The sequence below is a fragment of the Megascapheus bottae genome, chromosome 12 (genome assembly GCF_031878675.1).
Source record: "Megascapheus bottae isolate mThoBot1 chromosome 12, mThoBot2.hap1, whole genome shotgun sequence".
NCBI classification, from domain to species: domain Eukaryota; kingdom Metazoa; phylum Chordata; class Mammalia; order Rodentia; family Geomyidae; genus Megascapheus; species Megascapheus bottae.
Window position 1 is genome coordinate 24,647,632 of NC_143520.1, and position 19,509 is coordinate 24,667,140.

The 19,509-nt window shown below is 38.3% G+C and overlaps 1 protein-coding gene and 1 long non-coding RNA gene across 2 annotated transcripts in view; one reads left to right on the forward strand and one right to left on the reverse strand.

Annotated features, from left to right (window-relative positions):
• The window catches only part of Kcnj3 (potassium inwardly rectifying channel subfamily J member 3), a 138,698-nt gene extending 129,480 nt beyond the window's left edge, over nt 1-9,218 (reverse strand). The window contains exon 1 of the mRNA XM_090342812.1: nt 7,994-9,218. Coding sequence (XP_090198938.1) covers nt 7,994-8,695 — 702 coding nt within the window. The 5' untranslated portion in view covers nt 8,696-9,218. The remainder of the gene's footprint in view (nt 1-7,993) is intronic.
• A 697-nt stretch (nt 9,219-9,915) lies between these two features.
• LOC150056351 (uncharacterized) lies at nt 9,916-14,282 on the forward strand. Its single transcript, XR_016537310.1, has 3 exons — nt 9,916-10,002; nt 10,958-11,143; nt 13,223-14,282. It is a non-coding gene; the product is annotated as an uncharacterized LOC150056351 (long non-coding RNA).
• The last annotated feature ends 5,227 nt before the right edge of the window (nt 14,283-19,509 follow it).

Genomic DNA, 19,509 nt, shown 5'->3' on the forward strand with positions numbered 1-19,509 from the left:
AATTAAAATTTATCATTCTTAAAAATTAGAAAACATTGATAAATGTTACAACCTGAAAATTGTTTCCAGAAACTTTGATTTCCAGTTGTCTAAAACCATAGAAAGAAATAAAGATCATTCCTCTATTATATACTTTTCCTGTTGATTGAATTATATTTCTAAGAAAAATTGTAGTGCTGAGCATGGGTGGCTCTCATCTATAATCCTAGCTACTCAGGAGGCTGAGATGTGAGGATGGTAGTTCAAAGACAGCCTGGAAAACAGTATGGCAGTTCCTCAAAAGACTAAACATACAGCTCCCCTATGACCCAGCAATTGGCATTTACCCAATTATCCAGAAACAAGGACATACTAAATCCACTAGCACAACGATGTTCATTGCAGCACTATTTACCATAGCAAAGATATGGAACCAACCCAGATGTCCCTCAGTTGAGTGGATCAACAAGTTGTGGTATTTGTACACAATGGAATTCTATGCGGCTGTCAGAAAGAATGACATCGCCCCATTTGTTAGGAAATGGAAAGACTTAGAAAAAGTCATATTAAGTGAACTAAGCCAGGCTCAATGGTTTCCCTCATTTGACATAATCTGTAGAAACCTTGGGCTCTCCTAGCAGAGATTTGCAATAGAGAAAACCTAGATACATAAGGCCATATAGTATGATGTTAAATGAAAGGACCTCTAGGATATAGAAACAAAAGCCATATAATGAGTGATTGTTGTCCTTAATGTACTATGTTATCTCTCATCTCTTTTGCTGTCCCTTGGTAATCTCATATTGTTACAGTATCTCACTTTGTTATCTGATATATTGGATATATTTGTATTTGGTTATTTGAAATTGGATAGGGAAGGGGGGAAAACAAGATGAGGGGTGGGGGTGGGGGGGAGGGAAATGGGAACCATGACATGAGAAAGGGTATCAATGTACGTGAATTAATGTACCTTCTATCTGGCAAATATAATGTAACCCTTCTACTAATTACAATAACAATATATGAAAAAAAAAAAAGAAATTGGCCTGCCACATGGCCTTAGGTTAAAAAAAAACAAAAACAAAAAAACAGCCTGGGCATGAAAGTCCATGAGACTCTTATTTCCAAATAACCTCCAGAAATCCAGAAGTGGTGAGGTGGCTCAAAGTGGTGAGCTTAAGCCTTGAGCTGAAGAGCTCAAAGACAGAGCCCAGGAACTCTGGTCCTGAACATGAGTTCAAGCCCCACAAGCAAAAAAATAAAAATAAAATGAAAGAAGAAAGAAAGAAAGATTGAAGACATTTAAGAAAGAAAGAAAGAAAGAAAGAAAGAAAGAAAGAAAGAAAGAAAGAAAGAAAGAAAGATTGAAGACATTTAAGGCTTAAAATTTGCTTACATTTACTGTCCAGAAATAATATTTTGAACATATTGAATTTTGACCTTTCATGCAATCTATGTATGAAATTTCTAAGTTATTCATCATGGTAAACATGCTGTTTAATAAATATTTTCATTATATGCATTTCCTATTTTATCTAAATGAGTCAACGTGTCCCATTTGACATGCATCATATTTTATAGTCCTATGTACTAATTTCAAAATAATAATGAGTTCTCTTTGGATTTCAAAGAGAACTACAAAAGAATTAACTACAATTCTGACTGCAGATAGCTTACTTAGGAGGCTGAGATCTGAGGATGGAAGTTTGAAGTCAGGCAGGAAATTGTATGAGACTCATCTTCAATCAAACACTAAAAATGGAGCTGTGAGACAAGTGATAGAGCACTAGCCTTGAACAAAAACACAGGGACCATGGCCAAGCCCTGAGTGCAAGCCTCTGAACCAACACATACACACTATTGAGGAATCACAAGTCACAAATGTCTGAAATGATCACCATGGTCCTTCTACACTGCTTTTATAGCACGATGAAAGATGGTTAATGGTATGTATAAGCCGTGTGTATACTAGATACTGGATACATGTTTAGCCCTGTCAGGACAGGAGATCCATCCTCCTGAGAGATAGGTGACCACTTGAATTCCTCAGGGCTAACAAGTGTTAATATAATCTGTATCTTCACCACAGTTTTCCCATCTCTGATCTGAAATTATGCCATAAATTTCCTAGCTTGGGTTGAAGCTGAGGCTGGGATATATATATATATATATATATATATATATATATATATATATATATATATATATATATATATATCTCGCAGGGCTTAAACTCTGGGTCTGGGCATTGTCCCTGAACTCTTCAGCTCCAGGCTACCATCTTAACCCTGGACCCACAGTACCACTTCCGGTTCTCTGATTGTGAATTGGAGATAAGAGTCTCATGGACTTTAGTGTCTGGTCTGGCTTTGACCTGCGATCTTCAGATCTTAGCATCCTGAGCGGCTAGATTTACAGGCGTGAGCCACCGTGTCCCGGTGAGGCTGTGAGAACTTTGGGTATAACCTTTTCTCTCTGTCACCTTACTGTAACAGATTTAACCGTGTCATATTCCCAGGATGCATGTACTCCCTACCACACTTCCTCCAAAGTGTCTCTACTAGAAGACTACTGCAGTTCCAGAAGCTAAGGTAGAAAGAAAATAGTATCTTTCCTATCAAATTCTTACTATTTGGTATAGATTTTGCTTTCCTCTTGATTTATATAATCTACATGTACTTGTATATACTGAGTACATGCTGAAGTCAGAAAGAAAACTACATAGGGAGAGGTTAAAGTCATTAAGATCTAGATTTTAATATTAGGGAAGCAAGTTTCCAAGATCAAAAGTAAAAGAGCCTCTGTAACCAAAAGCTGATCTAAATTTAAAGTAGAAGGAGAAAAACATAAGCCTAGAATATTATCTACTTTGGCTGCTAATGTGCACATTGCTTTAGAATCTTTAAGCTTTACATTCCATGAATATTCAGGTAAAAAAAAAAACAGGACCAGTGTCAAGGCTTAAATAAAGACTTAAGACTTATAATGCTAAACTAATTATATATAGATAGATACATATAGATAGATGTTAAAGGTCCATTTTAGCTAGGTGCCAATGGCTCACCTGTAATCCTAATCTCAGGAGGCTGAAATTTGATCAAGGTGGTTCAAAGCCAGCCTGGGCAGGAAAGTCTACACAGAAAAAACTGGAAGTGCAACTGTTATGCAAGGAGTAGAATACTAACCTTGAGCAGAGAGAGGCTCAGGGACAGAGCCCAGGCCTTGTGTTCATTTTAATGTAACCAATGTATCATCAATAGATGTAAAGAAATTTATCTTATAATGTATGATATGAAGAGCAACTTTATAATTCTGTCAAGGCCTGTTACAGAATTTGTAATAACTATGGTCAGGACTTTTTAGCTTTCTGCACCTTTGCTTCCCACACACCCAAACTCCCCAATTCATCAAATGCTTTAGTCTGCCTCTTTTATCATTGTTCCTACCTACTGCTGTTTATTTGTGAGTATGTAAATCTCCTGTTAAACTTTTTGTTCTGGTTACAAGCCACTCTGTGCTTTTGAGGAACCATAGAACATTTTAAAAATCTAAGGAAAAAAATTACTACTGCTAGGGGAGAGAATAATAATTACAGATTTTAGAAAGAACCTAAGATCTAATACTCTTCATTTAATTTGTTAAAATGAAGATAATGTTTTTAATCTATAAAAAAGTTCAAATAAATCAAAATAGATTGATAAAAAGTGTCAGACATACAAAATAAAATATATAGAGTTAAAACAAATTCACTTTAAGTAAAAAAAAGATGGAATGAAGAAAAAATCAATAGATACATGAGAAAATATGTAAGTATCTTGAGGTCTAGGAATTACTGTGGTTAAAAGATTAATAAAATTTTAATATAGGGGCAAGTATAGGGTTTAATGTAAAAGTGCTTTGCCGGCAACTTTCATGGTGCCGTGGTTGATCACTTGCAATGCAAAATCAAATTTACTCGTAAAAAAATAAAAGTTGTCTTGGCCCAGAAATATATCTTAACATTACAGTTCTTAATTCATATCTACAACTGAGAGGATGGGGAACTACACTAAATAGGGAGGATAAATAGATTGGTAGTTTGAAGACAAGATCATTTTTTTCTGTTGCACCTGCTCTGGGCCTCACTGGTATGGGGAAACCACACCAAATCTGATTCTGAACATACATTTGAATGAAGAACAGAAAAAGTGAGTACCAAAACAATGTATGTAATGTTAGAAGAGAAAGGGAATACAGGAATTCACTCTATTACTCTTTCATAAATCAATAAATGAAAATTAGTGGTTGTATAGGGAACCTTTTGAAAAAGTAAAATGGTGACTATTGGCAATGATGAATAACATGAAAAATACCCTTCCATGAGAAAAAAATTACCTTATCCCTTTCAAACTATGGATTTAATAACAGATGACTTCATGTTTACTTTTAAAAGGTGTGTATATGAGCAGATATAAAATAGAAGCCTAAATTCATATATAGGACAGCTTTTAAATAACTCATTTACAAACTCATGAATTAATTCTTCCTTCCAAAAGTATGATGTCTATAGCATTTCAAACTATCCATATTTCAACTCTCTAATCCAGGTATTCCAATGAAAACAGATGTAAGAATAATTACATGAAATTAATGTAACAATGGTACTAGTTTGTATCTATCCTCTGGGTAAGAAAGCAAAATAATGTAACGACTCAAAAAGGTGAAATATTAATATCCATCATAATGTATTACTATAGTTCACTTATAGCTAAATTATAAAGTAAAATAAATTGTAAAGTATACTCTTTAACTTTGAATTTGAAATGTTTTGTTTTTTTAGGAGAAAAAAATAACTGACCTTGCAAGTATACTGTTAGGATATCTATATTTGATTGCTGAAATAAATTTCGATATTTTGTAGTTGAAAAGTAAAGAATGGAGTTTATATGAAGAAATTGTCTTCATATGTGCAAAAGACAAAATTAAAAATTAACAAAAATTAAAAATTTCCATCAGAAGTTATAAAATTCAAATTTTATTTATGGAAAATCTCAGAATAGCCAATACTAGAACCTCAATGCATAATCTTTGAGTCTTCTCAAGAATCAAAAGTGTTTTTGAATAATTATATGAAAGTCTATGTTTTTATTCATTAAAGAAGCATTTAAGGAATAAGAGAACAGCAGTAGAAAAATGTTAGTGACCACCATTTAAAGAAGAATATATATGAATAGTAATTATTGACAACACTATCATGTGTAATAGTATATTACATGTAAGGAATATGGAGAGCTAATGCAAAAATACTGAAACTTTGATATTAGGCATAGCTTATCGCCAATAAAAAAGTTAACTGGTTTAGGTCACTTCAGTTCAGCCCATAAGAGAAAATAAAAACAACATGTTAAAGAAAACTCTCCTCTCTAACTTTTCTGATTGTTGTCAGTTCCGCAATAAAATCTGATTCCTTTTCAGTGAATTGTTAGGAATTTCGAACCATTAAGAGTTTATTTTAATTATCATTCCTAAAGACAAAAAAATGCAAAGTACATTGCTGGAAGTAAATTGCCTGAAGAAATGCTTATGTTTGGTCTTTTTTTCCCATGAAACTTAGTGAAAAGTTTAGTATAATTCTATTTAAACTAAATTTAATACTATGTATTGACAATTTTTTATTTTGATACTGGCGTCTTCCTTATAACTTATTAGAGAAAGTGTTATAAAAAGTATCATTCTACTATCACAATTAAATGTTTTTATCACCTTGTATTAATATAGCACCTTTGCTTCAAATTTTTCAATACTATAAACATTATTTTAATCATGATAACATGTGGTACATTGCATCATTCATGGTTTGGGTTCTTTAGATACCGTGTGTGTGTGTGTGTGTGTGTGTGTGTGTGTGTGTGTTTGTGTGTGTGTGTGTGTGTAACAAGGAGTGAGAAAGAGGAAGGGAGAGAGAAAGAGAGTAATACATGCTATATATTATATATTAATCTATGAGAAAGCAAAATATATCACATATTATATGAGATATTATGTATATAGAAATTTGTATTCTCTGGATTTGCCCAAAGAATTGACGACATCTCAAAATATCTGACATATATTGCTGAGAAGTATCTCTTTTAATAATTTTATGTATTTGAAAACCTAAGAAGTATATTTTTTAATTTCCATGAAACTGATGAATATAGTAAACTATTATTCAACACTATAGATTCCTTGACAGGAACTTAGTGACTATACTAAAAGTCAAAGTGTTCCTATCTGCACCATAGGCCTAACTTATATTTGGTGTACAATGACCACTCCAATAAACATGTTTACAGCACAACTGTTTTGCTTGATCTGGCAACCCCCTTATTTCAGACATTAGTCAATGAAACAATACTCTAAGTTAAATCCTAACAATTATATTTAGTTCACTGTAGTTAATTACAAAATAAAGTAATATGCCCACATTATTTATTCATGGTACTTTGATATAAATATATATTAGAATGAGGCGAATACAATTTGGTATATAAAATATTGTGCTTCCTCATATAGCAGTGTAAAAAATGCTTGTGATAGGAAGTAACAGGCTTGGTGTCTTTATTTCTGTACTGAATAACTTAGTCAAATTGATTAGAATAAGAGATTATGAGAACAAAAATATTAAAAGCTCATATGGGCAAAATATAAAGCACATTGGGTCATATGTAAATAAGTTGTGGGTATGGAAAACAATATAACCTCATACAGTGATAATTGAAATTCCAGTAGCCAAGATCTCAAATAGTTATCAGACTTTCATTTGATCTATAGTTAGATTCTGAATCTGTTTTTTAATTTGATTGTAGATAAATATTTTTCTACTTATGACCTGCTCATTTGAAATCATCATTTTTAATTTATGAACATTTGAAAACTGTTATAGCAAATTCCTCCAAAAACAAGAAGGTTGTTTGTGGGGGGGGTGAGGGAATAGGAGGGAAAGAGGGGGAGGAGGAGGAGGGGGGGGAGGAGGAGGAGGAGGAAATATAAGTGACATCTCAAGTGAAAACTAGGCTTTAATCCTTCCTCCCCATTCTCCAATTTGATGAGGGAGGGAGGAGGGAACTTGACCTGTTGTGTTTGTGTGCTTGTACCCTGTAATGACTGGAAAGACCTGGCCTTAATAACCACTCTATATGCAATTTGTTTTAGCATTTACACCATTGATGGTAGGAAGCAATCTTCTTTAATGGATGCTGAAAAGCTTCAAGTGAAATCTATAATTGACAAAGGCTTCATAGAAACAGGTTATTAAGAATAAAATTATCAAGTGGCTCTACAGGAAAAGCTCTCAAGCTTTCACAGAATACTTCTCTAGGAAAATATTTAGTAAAAATAAAAACTTAAAAGGACCAGGTGTGGTTTCCTCCACTTTATTAACTGCGCCCTGGGCCTGAGCTTTGTTTCAGAAGATAGCCACAGGTGGATTTAGGCTTACAAGATATAGAATAATCCACCTGTTAGCATGATCAGAGCGGGAGGGATGGAAGGGAAAGAAAGAAAGAAAGAAAAAAAATACAATGAAAGCGAACCCCAAATAAAAGTTGAGGCAAGTCCTGTAGCTCTTTATTCAAAACGAAGAAAGCTGATGTGTAGATTTTTCTTTCTAGTGTCTGAAGTTTAATGGAGTCATGCGTGGATAATAATTCAAAAGCACTCTGAAAAGCAAGGCAGCCTGGTGCTCTGGACAGGAGACTGCGTCGTCCCTCCAGGTTCCATGGCTCTGCTTCAGTGTCCCTAAGTCCTGAAAGTGATCCAAAGGCATCTGACATGAGGACTGTTCGGAAGAGCTCAGGAGTGGGTGGGAAAGCACAGACATGCCACTGTGCTCTTCACATGATGCCCAGCCTCCCTCTGCGCCCCTCCAGACCCCTGGCCTGCCCCTAAGAAGTTTGCCTGCAGAGGTGGGGGATGGAAGGGAGGGGAGGATAGGGTGGCTCCGGGGTGAGATAGGTCCCTGTTCTTGCACAGGGCTGGTGAGGGGAGCACTTACTTTGAGCAGCTTACAGCGGATCTGCGCGGAGACCATGTGGCTGTTGCGCAGGTTGCCCACTCGGAACATGAGCGTGAGTTTCCCGTCCCTCATGGAGATCACCGCGTGCTCGCTGAACATGAGGGTCTCGGCGCGCTTCTTGGGCTGGGACATCTTGATGAACATGCAGCCGATGAGGAAGGCGTCCACGATGGAGCCCAGGATGGACTGGAAGAGGAAGAGGATGATACCCTCGGGGCACTTGTCGGTGATATACCGGTAGCCGTAGCCGATGGTGGCCTCGGTCTCGATGAAGAAGAGGAAGGCAGAGGGGAAGTTGTAGACGTTGGCCACGCAGGGCGTGTAGTTGCCGACGTGGGCTTTGTTCAGGTCGCCTCGGGTATAAGCAATCACCCACCACATGGACGCCATGAAGAGCCAGGCCACCGTGTAGGTGAGGATGAAGATGAAGAGGTTCCAGCGCCACTTGAGGTCCACCAACGTGGTGAAGAGGTCCGAGAGGTAACGGCTGGTCTCGCTGCCCAGGTTTCCGTGCTGGACATTGCACCGACCGTTCTTGTCCACGAATCGCTGTCGCTTCTTCTTGGGTACCAGCTGCTGCTGCGGGCCCTGACCCGGCCCCTGGGGCTGCAAGCCCGAGCCGCTGGACGAGGTGGTCACTACCTGGTAATCGTCCCCAAATTTCCTTCGGAGTGCAGACATAATACGGAGGGGCGAGCCAGATTCAAACGCGAAGCGGAAAGGCGCAGGAGCCAAGCGCTGCAAACCCAGCACCGAAAAGGAGGTGGGAGCGGGGGAGGGCGCGAGAGAGGGAGGGGAGGGAAACGAGGAGGGTGGGGGCAAAAAAAAAAAAAAAGCAGGCGCTCCCGAGGTTGGCGAAGGGAGTGGGAGGGCGGGGGGACGCAGCCAGCCGGGGAGCCGCGGGTCTCCGCCCGCGGCCGGTGCCTCTCCTCCCCTGGGACGGAGATTTGCCTTCCAAATTGAGTCTTCAAAACCAAAATGAGAAAGTGTTCCTCAGCGCTCGAGGCAGCGGGGACTCAAGGACCGGAAACCCCAGCGCGACGCTGTCGCCTTCCAGCTTGGCGCGGCTCTTTCTCTCTCCCCACCGCTGGCATCCCAGGGCCACCCCAGACCTTACCCGCTCGCCACCTGGAGACTGACTGCTGAAAAGGAACGGTTGACAAGCAATCCCCACCTCACCTGCCAACTCGCCAGGCAAACGGAGCTGCACTACCTGCTTGGACCAGACCCTCCCCCCCCTCCCCTCTGCTCCCTGATCTCCCGCCCCCTGGCTCCCCACCTCGGCGCTCCTGCCGCCTATCTTTTGGCCAAAATCCCGCCCAAAGACATGTCTGCAGGGCACTGGTGCAACGCCCCCTACCCCACGCCCTCTGAGCTCAGAATCCCCCGGTGGGTGAGAACGCCAGGAAACCCTGGGTGCGGACCCTCAAGGGTCCCCTAAAAACACCCCAGCGCAAACGTGCAAAGGCAAGTGAGCGGAGCCCGGCACTCGCCCAGCGGGAGAGCGCAAGGGGCAGCGCCTCCCCCGGGCCCTGGCAGCCTGGCCTCGCACCCTGCTTTTAGGGCCGTTTTCGCCACTTCCTACTTTTCCTAGTGGATCATGATGGGTGCCAGAGCAGGTTCCCCCTGGGCTCCGCACGTCCCCGACAGCACAACACTGGACTCGTCCAAAAAATTAAGAAGAAGAAAAAAAAAAATCCTGCCGTGCTGGGCACCGAACTAACCAGGACGAGGGACTCTGGGGTCCCTTGGCTCGATGTCCTCTTTTCCAGGAGATGGGTTGCTGGTGTTGGTGGACAAGGTTCCAGCGTTGGGCTGCTGATCAGACTTTCAGGTTAAACGAGGGCGCCTCTCTGGTTCTTCCGATGCCTCAAGGTGGAAACCTTTACCTCTTGCTTCCCAGGTCTGTTCCTAGGGGCCCGCACCCCGGTGGCCCCAGGTGGAGGACCCGAGGCCAGCTCGAGCGGAGCGGAGGCGGCGGGAATGAGGTGTGTGTGCTGGAGCGTGAGATCAGCTGCAGAGCCGCGCTAGCCCCGCCTGTCCCTGCTTCCCCCACCGCTCCACCAGCCTCAGTTGAGCCTGCAGTGTCTGGCAGCTCAGGAAAAGCTAGCCCCTCCAAAGAGCAGCCGCTCTAAATCTGCTCCACACGTCAGCCAACTCTTCTTCCTTGTCCCTCCTGTTCCCCCACCACCACTTTGCATCCATCAGAAAGCCCCCAACAAGCAACAAATACTGCTCTCTGAATGAAGTTCAATATGTCTCTATAACTAGGTCCCTCATGTCCGTGGGTGCCCGGATTGGGGGACGCATCATAAACAGTGACAGCAACTGGCAAGGAGTTGGGTATATTCAGAACTCAAAGTTACAAAAGCCAAGCAGGCTTTGGATACCCACAGAAAACCGAGGATATAGGAAAGCTGTCAATCCCTTCTGAAAATGGCTCCATTAGAAAGACTCAGCATATCTACAGTTTAATATGTGGCTGTAAATGAGAGAAGAAGGCTAGATTTTAATGGCCTCCGCCAGGCAGTTAACTTAATGGAGGGGCAAAGTGCAAAAATAGCTAATGTCCCTGAGTAAATGTCAGCTTATTTACCACATCTCAAGTTTGGTTTTAAATACCATGGAATCTTATCGCATATTTCATTCAGTCCAGACACATAAAGTTGATTGTATTGGAAAGTCTACCAATCATATTGCTAGAGAAAGCAAAGAGGTGTTAACAGAATCTTATGCAAGAGAAAACAATTCCACCAATTCTCTGCTCATAGGGCCTTCTTCCCCTCTACCTCCCCACCCCTAAACCTTAGTGTAGGCAAGTGTTTGTCCGCTTGGTCAGTCTTTAGCAGAGGACTCTTATGCTGTCCTTTCTGAGTTCTAGATACAGATGCTTTTCCTGAAAGCTTTCTGATAAAAGGTCAGTAATTCTCTGTTATCTTTCAGGATTACATAAGAAGAGAAAGTGACACCACTGTGAGAAGTGAAAGCTGCTCTGATCCTGAAATAATAAGACCTGATTTGAATCCTGACAGAGTCCTCTATACTCTGTGACCTTGAATGAATGGCTGAACATCTCTGAGCTCAGTGCAGGCTGTGTTTTGGGCCAGTGGCACAGGCTTGTAGTCCTAGGTACTCAGGAGGCTGGGATCCTGGTTTGAATCCAACTAGGCAGCAAAGTCCAAGAGACCCTTATCATTAACCACCAAAAAACTTAAAAGTGGAACCTGTGGCTCCAATGGTAAAGCATTAGTCTTGAGTAAGAAGGCTCAGGGACAGTGTCCAGACTCTGAGGTCAAGCCCCCGGAACACACACACACACACACACACACACACACACACACACACACACACAATTTAATTTACTATTATCTCAATGTTGATATGAAGAAAAGAGATTGAAAGTGGTTTTATTATCTCTGCACCAAAGAATGCTATAACCTAGGCTGTAACATTTCAACAAAAGCCAAGTAGAGATTATGAATGTTTCTGGTGTTGGCACCATGCTGCGACCTAACATATATTGCCGTCTTATCTCTGTCCCCTTTCCCCTGCCTCAGCTAACTATGCCCCTGTCAAGCTGGGCATTTTGTATTTTAAATCAAGGCATGAGACCATCCCTGACCATCTTCATGCCTGCCCCATCTAACTACAGTGTTCTTGCCCTAACATGCCATGGTACTGGCTCATGTAGTCATTGGCTCTCAGTGTAAGTTCACCCTTTTCTGGGAGACTTTCTGTAGTGAACCACATGCTCCTATCACATCCGTCATGATCGTAATACTTTCCTCTGGCTGCTGTTTCCTTCACTTGTTTGGTGTCTCTCTCACTCACTGAGAATTAAGCAATAACCGATTTGATTATATAAGTGTGGTTTACTTATATAATTTATATGCTAAATCAAACCTACTTATATACTACATAGAGAGGTATAGAAATTCATCATTTATATAATAAACTGTACCTGTGTACTTATATGAGAACATAAGAGAACTTGGAAACATAAAGATAGGAAAATTTCCCATGTTTATTAAAACTGACATTTAACTAGATCCCAAGACATTTTGCTGTTGATTCCATATCTTTCAAAATCCCTCTACTCATCTCATCTTTATATAATATCAATGGACATCTTTAATACTACATTTCATTTCAGATACAAACAAATAATTTTCTGGTTGGTTTTCATTCAGTCACTTTCTTCTTCCAGTTGTTTTAGAAACTATTACTAGACCTACTGCCTTAAAATTAATGAGAATTTGCTACTAGAATAAAAGGCCCAGTCACAAGTACCCTTATTTATTTTCTAAATATTTCCTTAAGAATATGTGTTAATGAAAACATCTTTGCCATTTACCAGCAACCAAATTTATAAACAAATAATTTTGTACAATAAAAATCACATTCTGGTCCAATCCTCTCATTTTACAAATGAACCAAACAAGGCTACAAAGAGCAAATGACTTCCTTAACGTTACAAAGCAGTTAAATAGAGACTGAAATTTGAACCCAGCAAGTAGGCCTCCCGGACCTATGTACTCCACCATCCTTTGACAAAGCTTGCAGGCCACCTAACCAACATCAAAGACCTCCCTCCTCTGTAGATTACATTCCCGTGGATGTTGTGTTCACAATCACATCAAAATAAAGCCACTAACCAAGAATTCCAAATTATTTCCAACTTCTGTGCCCTGCATTAACTTCAATTACTCTCCTTATTTCTCATCACACTAGTATCTTAGCATTCCATCTAGACAGTAGTATGCAATGGCAAGAAAGAATTTGTCCACATTGAATTTCAGTTGCTACTTCTCCCATGCAGCTTCTCCTCCTCCCCCATCTCTACTCTTAACCTATCCTTTATGTACTCTCCATAGATTGATCATGTAGCATTTTTTGTACAATCTAGCTAATAGTTCTGCCTAGAGTGTACCTATATTCCTCTGGTGAAAATTTAGCACATACTTCTCCTAGTCCTAATATTACAATCCAGTACTCTAGATTCCAGTGATATATCCTAGCCCCATGTATTCTAGTACTTAAGAGAGCTTTGGAGAGAACATAAGTACAAATATCTCAATGTAATGTTCCACGTAATGCAACTGTATCCCCTAGCTAGAAAAAGTGAAGTAGAGATCCCTTGTTTACAAAGTCTCCATTATCTATAAGACAAATACTTTCTGATAAGTTGATCTTGGTTTTTTTTTTCAGGATGCCATCATATCACATTTTAAATGTAACTGAATTTTTGACCTCCTTGTGACATTGAGCCCTAACTCCCTGAAAATATTTTCAGATGAATCCAACTTGTCTTTCTTTGTGAGGACAGCTGCTCCCAAGATGAGGTTCTGGAGGGCAGCCAGCACCATGGTGCCAAGGCCAGGCAGTATGTGTGGGGAACGAATGACAGAAAGTCATCTAATCAGGTGCTTCTGGATGGACTGAGGTCAAATACTTTAAGCACAATGGGTCAAAGGCATGAGAGGCATATACTTTCAGGCCAGAGTACAAAAGCATTAAGAAAAGCTGAAAAATAAAAGTTCAGAACAACCATTTGGCATCTAACACCCAAAGATAAGATGTTAGATTGTATGTAAACTCAGAGTTCATGGGCACAGGTGGTCCAATAAGCTATATTTAACAACAAACTCAGATAAGAGCAAGCGACATATTTATTCTGCCTGGAAAGAACTTCTAGCACTGTCTTATTTGCTGTGTCCGAAATTAGTCATATCATGAATAAGTATAACTTCAAAACTAAAGGATATGATTTTGTATTTTATATTAAGAAGGCATGACTTTGTACATGCACTTATATTATTATGTAACTGAACAGTGTGAAGGAAAATGTATATCTAATATAAAAGAAAAAAATAAAACCTTTGCCCCCTGAGAAGTCCAAATTCTAAAAATGACTTAATCGGCCAACTGTGACAAAAGCAATGCTTTGAACATATCAGCATACCTGAAGTCTACCTTCCTGTCACTTCCAACCACTGTGACAAACCAGGTGACAGTCTGCATGACCAGAGATAGCAATTACTGTTGGAGAAAATTTATTTTGTATTTTAATTAGGGGATTAATTCCTAACTCTGCCACTTTCCAAAAGTATAACGCGAAGGTTGGCAACACCGGTTATCTAACACTTTCATGTATCAAAAGGTGACACTTTTCCTTTGCTACCATAAGGTTTGCTATATCTGGGAAGAGGTCACTGTTTGAAATTCTACATGCAATTTGGGGAAACAGAATGGTGTTCCTTTTTTTTTTTTTAAAACCATCCTAAAAAAGAATACTGAAGTTATTTTCTCTCTTGCCAAAAAAAAAGAAGAAAAAATGAAAAGGAGAAATCAGTTGGAGATTTGATTGCACAGACTTGAGAACAGAAGCATTGCCAAACCATGGCAGATGACTCATGGAGCCTTTAATCTTAGCTCCAACCCTAGCCTCTGTTTGCAGATTCAGAGAGGCAATAAACGATTGGCACTCAGAGGCAACTTATTTACTAAGGTGTTCCTGGCTTACCCTCTCTTTACTGTGGAGCTCTACCTCTAGTACTCTGTTTTATGGAATTAGAAAGGGACAACCCTTTTAAAAAGGTCTTCTGGAGCTCCATTGGGGGTAGAGATACGGCTCAATCAGTAGAACACCTGCCTAATACCTATAAAGTCCTGATCAAACCCAGTATCACCAAACATGGGGAAAGAAAAAGATTTTATGAGACCTATAAAGTTATTATCAATGTGTCAAGAGAAAACATTAATGATTTCCTACTCCTAGCCTTGTTAGTGGCAGTTGTATTTCTACATCCATGATGTATGAATAGGAATGTATAAGAAGGTTGCTTGCTTAAACACTACAGCCATTTAGTGTACATACAACAATGTTCAAGAAATAATGTACTCACTATCTGATAAATGTAACTGTAACCCCTCTGTACATCACCCCAACAATAAAAATATATACATCTGTCCCTATGCCAGGGGTTGTTTAGAAATGTTGAATCAATGAAACTATCACCAATAATATTAATGACAATACTAATAATTAAACTCAGCAAATTTTAGAGGAAAAGGATTGCTTTATTGGAAGTCAGAACAAGTGCCTTTATGAAATTCTGTTCTACTTAATGGGAGATTTTTCAATATTTTTTTCAACTGGAATCAATTACTTGGTCCATAATAACTATCTCTGCCAATAATACACTATTTAAAACTTTGAAAAATTTAATACCCAAATTTATATGAGATAAGATTTCTAAATTAGTACCAAATGAGAAAGAATTTATATGTTTTCTTTAGAATATTACAAACACCTATTAAAATACTAAGAAGAAAAAGAACTACACACAATATCATTTAGAGATAGTAATTTTTACTCTGTTTTTCTACATCTGCATATATAGGAAAGATTTACATTACTGTCAAACAATATACAATTGTAATTTTTTTACAATAGAGCTGAAGGACAAGTTCTTATTACAGAGAGATCTAGTGCAGAGAGAACAGAGATTGGGATTTATTAGTTTTTCACCAATTTTTTTCTTATTCATACCTAGAAATACTTTCATAATCTATATTTTGCTAGTTTATAATTTAACAAACTGATAGTTCATTTATAATTTACTAGCAGGTAAGAAAGAACATATCTCTTTAAGTTCCTTTGGTATACTTGAATATTGAAGTTGCATGAATATTGCATGAAAAATAAACCAATAGGGGAATAATAGAACATTAGGACAATAGGAAAAAGGAGGTGAATAAAGCAGAGGGTAAATCAAGTGATAGGAGTGGGGAACAAAAGTCAAAGATTTCATGGCAGGAAAAGCAGGTTAGGAAGGAAGGGAGAATCATGACTACAAATTTCTGAAGCTGAATTGCCATGTATGCAGTTCTTAGCTGTATATTAGAAACATCCTTACACATCACTCCAGATCAAATATATCATATGCATTTGGGGCAGGGCTCAGAAAAACAGTATTCTTGAAAAGCTCCTGCTACTTTTGACCACAAAGCTGAGATCAGATCAGTAAGTCTCCTCTATTGGAACTGAACTGGTATTGATAGAAGAGTTTCCCTGGGAATTGTCACACACTGAAACACCATCAATCTTTAACTCCCGAGAGCTGTTATCCTTTGGTGCCAAAAAGAAGAGAGTTGGGATTAGCAAACTCTGGTTCCTTCTTAGAAGTCATCAGATTCAACATGTATGAAGGCAAATTTGGGGTAAGAGAAATATTTTTCACTCAATTAAAACTCACCTGAGCAAAACAGGGAACATTTTGCTTTGATTATAACTGAAACCAAACTCACCATTCACACAGTCACAAATAATAAACACAAAGAAGGGAACTCTGGGGTCATTGTGTTATTAAGCCCATAAATGTTTTGAAATCTTTAATGTTTTTGTTTCCTCACTATGGATATGTAAAAGTTCTGTCTTTATAAACCTTTTTATCAGTAGGTCTCATATTTTCTGAAAGGAAGAAAGGAAGGAAAGAAGGGAGGGAGGTAGCAAGAAAGGGGGAAAGGAAGGGAGGGAGGGGAAGGAGAAAATGTTAAATTATCACTTCACTGACTACTTGTAAGCTAATGGAAAAACAAATTATTGTGTGTCCTCTCTGGCAGACAAACTGTGATAAAATACTTTGACTTTTTGGTGTAGATAACAAAAGACAGGTGAAGAGTAATTGCAGAAATAAAAAAAATACAATTACTACAAAGTGGGATATTATTTTTACACATTTATGTGTTGAATTCCTTCCAGATTTTTCTCAGGGAGATCTTAACAGTGATTGTTAGCTAGTTTTCACTTGGGGAAAAGATACCTGTTTCTTTTTCACCCTGTAAAATGGTGGCATAGTTTTCGTCTCCTTCATAATTATCCAGAAGTTTGCTAATCATCTTCAGGATTCAAAGTATCAATTACTGATAAAAATTGACATAAAAATAATAACTGTAGAGCCAGGATGTAGCTCAATGGCAAAGTGTTTACCCAGGAAGTGCTAAAGCTTGGGATGGATTCCCAATACCAAAACAGAAAAGACAAAAAAATACTGCATATAATGCCATAAGAAGAATATGTCTAATTTATTACATTATAGGCAAAGTTATACTTCAAAAACATCTTAGTTCTGCATGTTTCTGATTATTTTCTAACCTTATTCTTTCTCTTCTCATCTTAACTAATTAGAAGACTGTTCTGTGAACACAGACTAGGTCACTGAAAGACTTAAAAATAAGTGAATTTCTCTTTTAGAAAGACTGAATAGACATTAGCAGTCTATTAAACATGTAATAAGATGGTTGCTGTTCCACTTTTACATTTCTGTAGGGTTTCTGTTTTACATCTTTACATCAAACTAAGAGATCCAAAATGGGCTAAAAAACATGTTGCAAAGTTATCAAGTAATGAGCTAACTTTGTAGTTGTGGAAAAAGCCTTTTTTGCATAATTACTTTAGTAAAATCAAAGAGGTATGAAACAATTAGGAAATGGAAATGGAGGTCAGATCCCATTTGGCACCTTCAGTCAAGTGCATATTCATTTTTATATTCTGAGATGCTGGAACTGCGACTGATGAAAAGTCTTCACATATTCTGTCAATGTCAGGATACAAACATCACCAAATAAACCCTTGTGTCAAAATGTCACATAGTGACTATTTATGCTTCTTGACAATATCAGTGAGTGACAGGACTGCCCCTATGGCTGTGAGAGGTTGCATAATAATTGTTACAGGTAACAGAAGAGGGACAATGTAACTATCCATCAAAACTAATTTAAGCTGATTCTATTAATTAGATATTTTCACAGTGGCCCCTACAATAAGTGTTATTGTAATTCTCCTGAAAAACCTATTGTCTACATAATTTAATGCAAAATGTTTCATAATCAATATGCATCTCTGATTTCTGCTATCAGGTAGGTATTCACACTGAAAGAAAAATATCACTTGTTTTTCTTCTTTAATTGTTATTGTTTTGCAATTTTCTCCTAAGACAGAGTTTGGAATCTGCATTTTAGAGAAGAATGTGATTAAAGTCTGGATAACACAGTACTAGTCCTGATGACACAAGCTTCAAAGTAACTAAGATACTGATTGACTCTTGAATTCCTTATTGCCTCTCATTTCAACTCAAGAAGCAGAAAAATAGTGAGTGGGAGAAAAGTACACAATGTCAATACATTAATCAAATCTATCAGTAAAATGTGTAAGGTAATCATAAATTTGTTATATAACTTATATATTAAAGCATGATTAAGAATAATTAAAGGATATTATTTTAATAGGGAAAACATTTCACTAGGATCATATATTATTAACTATACTGGAATAGTTGATGCTCAAAACACAGTTAAAAATTATCTAGTAAAACTATACTTATTGGGCTGGTAGTTTGGCCTAGTGGTATAGGGCTTGCCTAGCATGTACGAAGACCTGGGTTCGATTCCTCAGTACCAATACATAGAAAAAGTCCAGAAGTGATGCTGTGGTTCAAGTGTTAGAGTTCTAGCCTTGAGAAAGCCCAAGAACAGAGCTCAGGCCTGAACCAAGCCCAGTACTGGGAAAAAGATAAATAAAACTATACTTATTAAGTATAATATTAAGTATACTATTAAGTATAATAATAAGTATACTTATTAAGTATACTTATAAAGCTTATCTTTTAAAAGGTGTATCTGTTAAGATTTGGACAGACTTGTACTTGTCAAAAAAGACATAGAAAAAGCACCAGCTTCCATGTGGCTATTTAATGGAAGGATTAAAGGAGAAAATTTGCAGAGAGCATAGATCCTGAGATTTGGCACAAAACATTCTCAAGATCAATGAAAAATAAATTCAAAGTTATCGTTACATGAAAGTTTGGTCCCCATAGAGAACCAGTAATTTGTTAATAAGACTACATATGATTTTGGAGCTAGGACATACTAAAACTAACACAATTACACACTTTTAAAAATATTTCTTATGTTTTATCCTTTCTTTCTATTGTGCAAAGCCATTGATTCTGATCCATTGGGATTTTCACCAGAAACTCCGAGGGGCCACACTCTCTTATCCACTAGAGTCTACCTCTTATTGTCCACGACTCACGAAGTGACAAAGGATTAAAAAGACTCAAACCTTCGTGGAAGACTAATTTTTTTTTGGTAGAAGATTTTCCATTTTGAAGATTTTTTTAAATGTTCTTTTGAGTTCCTTAGGATTCCCCCAGTGATGCTCTGAAACTGTAGCTGGATCCTTCTGGTTTTCCATGTGTCCTGCAGCTTCCTGCCTTTTAGAGTTCCTCTCCTCCCTCATTTAAGTGCAGCTATGGGGTCCTTCCTGAAATGGCTCACAAACAGCTCTACTCCACATCAATATAGCTTGCTCCTTCAAAAATCTCTCTTGCCTAACTTTTTTGGCTGTTCTGTACTGGCATAGCACTTTCACACTTCATAGGCGTGTTCTCAAAGCTGTGTTCTGGTGTTCCATGACACAGGGCAGGCCTGTA